Source organism: Echinops telfairi, unplaced genomic scaffold (genome assembly GCF_000313985.2).
Source record: "Echinops telfairi isolate 266 unplaced genomic scaffold, ASM31398v2 ScPeMD7_31;HRSCAF=116, whole genome shotgun sequence".
Classification (NCBI taxonomy): Eukaryota; Metazoa; Chordata; class Mammalia; order Afrosoricida; family Tenrecidae; genus Echinops; species Echinops telfairi.
In genome coordinates this window covers 31,225,717-31,233,132 of record NW_022103928.1, presented here as the reverse complement: position 1 = coordinate 31,233,132, position 7,416 = coordinate 31,225,717, and the positions used below count along the sequence as shown (strand labels likewise).

The window sequence follows — 7,416 nt, the reverse complement described above, 5'->3', positions numbered from 1 at the left end:
AAAGTTGTATGTTTCATCGGTGCTATAGTGCACCATGTAAAGTCAACTTTTCATCTGCTAATTCCATGTCTCTGTTTACACTGTCACATTCCAGTCACCAGTAATTCATCAGTGCATCTTGATTGCATGCTTGATCAATTTCAGGCTGTGCAAGTTGATAAAATCTTTAATTTCATTATCTTTGTCATTAAGGGTTTGTGCATAAATTTGAATAATAGTTGAATTAACTGATCATCTTTATAGGCATATGGATATTATTTTACCATATCGCTGACAGCTTTGTTCTTCAGGGTAGATCCTGAAGTGTTCTTTTTGTCTAAGAATGTGACACCATTCTTTAATTTGTCATTCCCAGTATAATAAACATAGGATCATCCTACTTTAAATGGTTGGTCCCAGACCTTTTTAGCTCACCAAGGCCTAGGATATCTTTTTTCAAACACTCCATTTTACTTTTGACAACTCCATTTTTCTGGATGCATACTTCCTTCCTGGGTCTTGGCAGCTCCTTCTTCTCATTTTCAGTCATAGCATATCGCACCTGCAGGTCCTTGATTCTGGTTATTAAGATCAGTCTACTTTGAGGAGGCAGCTCCCCCCCGTCATATACTGAGTGCTTTTCAACCTAAAGGACTCATCTTCTGGTACAGACAGTGTGCTGCTATTAGTTGCTTTTTATTGGCTCTTTTTAGAAGGAGGTCACCAGGGCCTTCATCATAGTCTGTTAGTGTGGAAGCTCCTGTTGACTGTAGGTGACCCTGCTGGTATTTGTAATAACAGTGGCATCGCTTCCAGCATCACAACATCAGGCAAACCACTGCGGTACAACAAACCAGCAGGGAATCTCATAACAAGTTCCCTTTCCCTTTTTGCTTGGATCCCTGAGAAGCTTAGTATCAAGCTGTTTGTTCCTGTGCCTAATGTGTTCTTCACCCGCAGGAATGGAGTTTGAAGGGGCCATCATCGCCCTCTTCCATCTCCTGGCCACACGCACTGACAAAGTGCGAGCCCTCCGCGAGGCCTTCTACCGCCAGAACCTCCCGAACCTCATGAACCTGATTGCCACCGTCTTCGTCTTCGCGGTGGTCATCTACTTTCAGGTATGTCCGTCGCACACAGCACAGGGAGTCTGAGGGTCTGGATTTCGGAATGTCTTGGCGTAGGCTCCCCCGTGTACTGCGATGAAGGGATGCCATGAAAAAGGCTAAGTTTCCGTGTGAGTTGCACAAGTATGCCCCTTCAGGTCGTGAAGACCAAGCCAGCTAGGCAAATGTGAGGCAGATCTAACGTGTCTGAGCCCTGGAGTTGGCGCTATTTTTAATTTTTATTAAAAGATCATTTTATTGGGGACTCTTATAACTCTTGTCATAATCCATGCATCGCTTGTATCAGGCGAATTTGTACAGATGTTGCCTTCATCCTTTTCTAGACATTTCCTTTTTTTTTGCCACCCCACCGCCCGACATTTACTTTCTATTGAGCCCTTGGTATCAGCTCCTCTCCCCCCACCCTTCATAACCCCTTGATAGATTGTACATTGTTGTTATTTTCATATCTCACACTGACTACTGTCTCCCATCCCCATGTTTTCTGTTGTTCTTCCCCCTGGAGAGGGAGGAATGTATGGATTATGTGTCAATCATTGTGATCGGTTCCCCCTTTCTCCCTTCCTCTTCCTCCCCCATCCCCCCTACCCTTCTGGTATCACTATTCCCACTCCTGTTCCTGGATTCTGTGTGTCAGGAGCTCCCATCTCTTATTATCTTTACCTGTGTACATGTTCCTGTCGAGTCTGAATTGAGAAGCAGCGCTGGGGTCATGGTAGTGGGGGGTGAGGAAGGCTCAAGAAACCAGAGGAATAGAGTGTGTTTCATTGATGCTTTATTGAACCCTGGTTGACTCATCCCTGCCCTGTGGCCCCTCTGGGGAGATTGTTCCATTGTCTACAGACGGGCTTTTGATCTCTGCTCCAACCCCTTTCGTTCTCAATAATATGTTTTTGTTTGTTTGTTATGCGTCTGCCGATGCTTATTACCCGGTCCCTGTGACTCCTCTTGATCGCACCGGCGGTGTGCTTCTTCCATGTGGACTTGCTGCTTCTCTGCCGAAGTTTGGTTCTATCTTTAGTTCTTCGTCACAGAGAAACAAAATTATTTTAAGGGTGTGCATTTGCTCCTGCTGTGGGGGGACTGTCAGAATCTGACTCGCAGCGAACTATTACGACTCATCTAAACATCTGTGGTTCTAACAAAAGTATGTTAGAGGGAAGCTGTGAAACCCCGTTGCCCTAACTTTGTAGACTGGTAGAAAACTCCTTCATCTTGGCAATGACCATTCCTTTTGGGGGCTCCTGGCTTTAGAGTTACCGTGTGCGTTTTTTCAGTCGTCTATTTTGTATTCTGATACTCACTAAAGGGAAGGGAAAGTGGTTGAAAAGGCCGGGTGGTGTGGATGAAAGGGCCCGGATGCCTGAGCAGTGCTTTTCCTGGAACCACGTCGACTCGTGCACCCTTTCTGCTGCGACTCTGAGTCACAGTTGGGTTTCTGAGGAATAACAAGCTAGCTCTTTTAGGACGTGGCTAGTATTTGCAGTAGGATTAAGAACTTATTTTAAATATTATATATATTCTGAGCTCTTTCCTGATTACTAGGAGTCTCTAAAAGAAACTTTCTTTCAAGGATTCAGGGAGAACAATTGTAGTCTGAGAACAGTTTCACCTTTATGATGAAAAATCTCTGAGAGGGGCTGTGCCAGGTCTGGTGGCCTTGTCGGGGACCACTGTCAAGGCCCAGGGGAAGAGGGCACACTGAATCAAGCGATGACTGCTATGAGGGTGTTGGTGTGGGCCTGCGCAGGCCTGTTTGCGCTCACACGATGTGGTGTGGTGTTACGATGGGCTTTGTTTTTACCAAAATGTCATCAATCCCCACTGGGTTTTGCATTAGTGCATGTTAAGCCCATCTTTCTTGGAACCTTGGTGCACATCCCCAGGAGAGTAGTGGACAAAGAAGGGCAGAAGCTCTTGAGCCCTTCGGACGGGAGTCCTGGAGCCAGTGTTCCGGACCCTTCTCCCCACAGACCTCTCCAGCGGGGCACACGCTGGAGCCGGGCGGGCAGTGACGAGGTGTTTGTCATTTGGTTTCTCAGGGCTTCCGCGTGGACCTGCCGATCAAGTCAGCCCGTTACCGAGGCCAGTACAACACGTACCCCATCAAGCTCTTCTACACCTCCAACATTCCCATCATCCTGCAGTCGGCCCTGGTGTCCAACCTCTACGTCATCTCCCAGATGCTCTCCGCTCGCTTCAGCGGCAACTTGCTTGTTAGCCTGCTGGGCACTTGGTCTGTAAGTGGCTGTTTTCAAGCAGACTCTTAGGTTAATGCTCTGGCTAGTTGCAAATATTTCACCCAGTTATTTTCCAGTGTGCCCGTGGCACATTTCAGCCTATTAGTTTTCTTCTGTGAGTTCTTGAGTAAAATGGGTTGTCTCCATTGTGTCCCGCTGCCCAGGTGTGCAGCAGCTCACGGGCTTTCTGTTTTTTCCAGGATACATCTTCTGGGGGCCCCGCACGTGCTTACCCTGTCGGTGGGCTCTGCTACTACCTGTCCCCTCCCGAGTCCTTTGGCTCCGTGTTGGAAGACCCTGTCCATGCCATCGTGTACATCGTGTTCATGCTGGGCTCGTGCGCGTTCTTCTCCAAGACGTGGATCGAGGTCTCCGGATCCTCCGCCAAAGATGTACGTGTAGATGAGCATTTGTGGGGAGACCTTTCATTGGGAAACAATCGTCCTTCCATGCTCCTGGGATGAGGGCCACTCCTGATCAAAGGAGAAGGGTGTGTGAGTGCACATGGACGCGCGTCCCACCTCTTCCAGGAGTGGACGTGGTGTGAAGTTACTTATACACGTGTTCCATGTTGGGAAGGAGAATTTTTACCTGTTTAGTACTGTCATGAAATGTGTGTCTGTCCTCCGACTTCACACATGCAGGTTGCAAAGCAGCTGAAGGAGCAGCAGATGGTGATGAGAGGTCACCGAGAAACTTCCATGGTCCATGAACTCAATCGGTGAGTAGTCTGTTCGGCCAGGTTCCTCCGGCTTTGTAGCCTTAAACATGACACCGGCCTCGCAGCAGCTGCGTGTCACTTCCTTCTCCATCGCACATTCTAGTTGGCCTCCAAATTTCTGGCTCATCAAACTTCATCCTCAGGATGCAGGTAGAACAGCCCCGAGTCCTCAGTAGTTATGAACTTGCGAACCACTGGGCGTCCTGGAGTGAACACGTGCAGCTCCTCTCCTCCAAGAGACCTTCCTGCCCAGGGACAGACAGAATGGCATGGTCAGCTCTCAGAGACCAGCACAGGCTGTGGTGGGAGGAATCTCACACGTGTTCATTGGGTGTGTGTGGGGCGCTGTTCTGAAATGGGGGTGCTCCCAGAGTGGAGCATGCTTCTTCAAAAGGCTGGTCATCTGCGAGCTCTGCACAGTCAAGTGAAGGCGTCTGGGTGTTAACCAGAGCCAGGGACGGGGAGACTGGGCAGGAAAAGTCTAGGTGCCCATCAAGGGACTGGTGGGTGTTTAAAGCAGGAGGAAGGTAAAAAAAATAAATAAATAAAAATAAAGCAGGAGGAAGGGCAGTACTAACAAATGGAAAACAGGTGGGGAGGGGGTGGCTTAAAAGGCCAGTTAGGCTGCGACAGGAGCTTGAGCGGCCATGCTGGGAAGCTGCATGCAGCAGGGCTGTCGGGGGTGCAAATATGCTTGACACAATGGATGACCGTATGGATTGTGAATTCAGAATTATTTCAACTTAAAATCAGCATGCGAAAAACTCAGGAGGTATTTTACGTTTTTCCCCCCATATGGAATCTTCAGACTTGGGTGCATTTAACACTAACAACACTGTTCAGACCAGTCACATTTCCACATTCTCTGGGGGCTGTGTTTGGCTGGTCGGTCCCTGGCTGGGAGTGGGCGGTGGGCCCGCAGGATCTGGTGGTATCTGGCTGACAGTCCTGCCCCCCTGTCTCCCCAGGTACATCCCCACAGCCGCAGCCTTTGGCGGGCTCTGCATCGGTGCCCTGTCCGTCCTGGCTGACTTCCTGGGTGCTATCGGGTCTGGGACGGGCATCCTGCTGGCGGTCACCATCATCTACCAGTACTTTGAGATCTTCGTGAAGGAGCAGAGTGAGGTCGGCAGCATGGGGGCGCTGTTGTTCTGAGCCCCTTGTCACCAGGAACCCAGACAGCGAGCCACGCCTGACTTCTCAGGAAGGGGTGGGAGCAAAGCAGAAGCAGCTCCCTCAGCAAGTTCTTGCAGGAGGCACCTGTGTGGCATGTGGACTTCACTTAATAATGTGTTTGAATCTCATATTCTTTCATTCCTCTTTGCAAAGTGCTGGGGATTTCCCAGTGTGAAATTTTGCCTTTTCTTATTCTGGCATTGGCAGAAAGAACTGGCAGTGAGGGTTTTATTTGGCTGATTGTCAGAACTGGTGAAAACGGTAAATGATTGTCTTTGAGTACCCATTTAACTTTCGGTTAGCCTTATTTGCACCTTATTTCTCAGTGCTGTCCATGGCTGCAGTGGCCTCCGCTTTTCCCCACAAAGGAAATTCTTTCCCCTGCTAGAAAGCACAAACATTGAACTGTCTGCTTGTGTGTGTGTGGTTCTGGGTCAGGCTGGGAGCCTGTGTTTTCTGGTGGACTGGGAAACCAGTGGGGTAAAAGCCTCACCAGACGGTCTCCTTCCGTCCAGATAGGGCATCTCTACTCTAGGACTTTCTCTACAGAATTGTTTCCCTTTAAAAGAAGTAGTTTAGAGCTGCGCTTTGTCCACAGGCTAGTAGAGTTCCCAGAAGACCCCCTTGGCCACCATCTGTGTATTTCCCTGCCTCTGCCTCGGCGGGCTTGGAGACGGGAAAGAACAGTGTGCGTCCCCATTGTCTCTCGTTAGCTGTGCCCTGTGATTCCGAGTTGAGCCGTGTGGCGCTAATACAGGCGTTTTTGTGGGAGAAGCCCGGACACAATCTTGTCTGTCCAGATTCTCCCCGTGTGGACCTTGCTCTTCTCCCTCCTGCCCTGAGAGGGCGGTGTGTCAGCACGCAATCGATGGAAAGAGTGACTTTGTGTCCTCAAGCCACTTCTACCTTCTGGACTAAAAATGCCCCACGTGTGTTTTTCAACCTTTTCATTGTACTTCTGATGAAATGCAAGTAATGTAAATGACCAGCTGCCGCTGCTCTCCGCCCCACGGGGCCAGTCCTGTCCCCAGGGAGGAGGGGCGGGCTGTGGTGCTTGGCTAGAAAGGACTCAGTACAGTGTCTGAAAGCAATTCTCTGACTGGCAGGTGACCTTTCCCGGGTGCCCAAGTGAACAGTTGCTGTCTTGGCAGTTGAATGTCAACAGGGACAAGCAGGGCCCAGGGCACTGCAGTCATCAGGGACCTAGAAGCTCTGAATGACCCTTGGGCGATGGCAGGTCTTGGTTCTATGAGGAGAGCCTATGGGTGTCTGCTCGCAGAGGCAAGCATGCAGTAGTTCCAAAGCCTAGAGTTGGTACGAGGGGTGGCAGTCAGGGCAGGGCTCCCTGGAGAGCTCACAACAGGGCTAACTGGGAAACTGAGGCAGCCAGGAAGGAGGAGCAACTTGCCGGAAGCCACCAGGAAGCAAGAGCAGAATCAGGAGATGCCCCTGCCCTGAGCCTACCACCTATCACACGCGGCCTTGTCTAGCCCCGGTCCTGAGCACAGGGGAGGCTCTGAGGCCCTGACTCCCTTCCTGCCCCACACCTGCCAGCCATGGCCACCTCAGTCCTGGCACCACTGCCAGGCTGGCCACCAGCCCTGCCACATGGGCTGCTACAGCCCCCGGTGAATATGGCAGTAGTGAACTAGCTCAGCCAAAGGTGTGAACTGAGGGGTGCCAGGCCTCGTGTAACCAGGAAGCTGTTGGCACAGGAGTTGCCCAGTTGGGGCCAGCGAGGCTGAGCTCACACTGGATGGTCAGGGTGGGGGCAGGGATGACGTGACTTAAGAGACTGTCACTGTGGGCGCCAAAATGGCATCACTGAGATTAGGTGAACAAGTAACAAATAAAGCTAACTTTTTACAAGCTGTTTGGTCACATTGTCTTGATTTTAAATTCCGTTTTATTCCCCAAAGGCCAATGAGGGGAGGCATGAGGACACGCTTAGATGCGTAAGGCTTGGTCCTGTCGTTCCAGTGTACAGCCTGCCCGGCGGGAGAGATGCCGTCCGGGTCCAGGGCTGCCATGACCAAACTAATGAGAAGTGGGTGTCTCAGCAGAAATGCCATATATTGCCCCTGGTTAGGGCAGAGAATTAGTGGCCCAGGGGAACAGGCCCATCCCCAGGAGCTCCCCAAGGGGTCCTGCAGCCTGGGTTTGTTCTCCACTG

The 7,416-nt window shown here is 50.6% G+C and overlaps 1 protein-coding gene across 1 annotated transcript in view; it reads left to right on the top strand.

The window, feature by feature from the left end:
• SEC61A1 (SEC61 translocon subunit alpha 1) overlaps positions 1-7,112 on the top strand; it is a 20,095-nt gene extending 12,983 nt beyond the window's left edge. The window contains exons 8-12 of the mRNA XM_004702350.4: positions 940-1,100; positions 3,149-3,346; positions 3,547-3,738; positions 3,991-4,067; positions 5,036-7,112. Of these exons, the coding sequence (XP_004702407.1) occupies positions 940-1,100; positions 3,149-3,346; positions 3,547-3,738; positions 3,991-4,067; positions 5,036-5,222 (815 nt within the window). The 3' untranslated portion in view covers positions 5,223-7,112. The remainder of the gene's footprint in view (positions 1-939; positions 1,101-3,148; positions 3,347-3,546; positions 3,739-3,990; positions 4,068-5,035) is intronic.
• Positions 7,113-7,416: the final 304 nt, after the last annotated feature.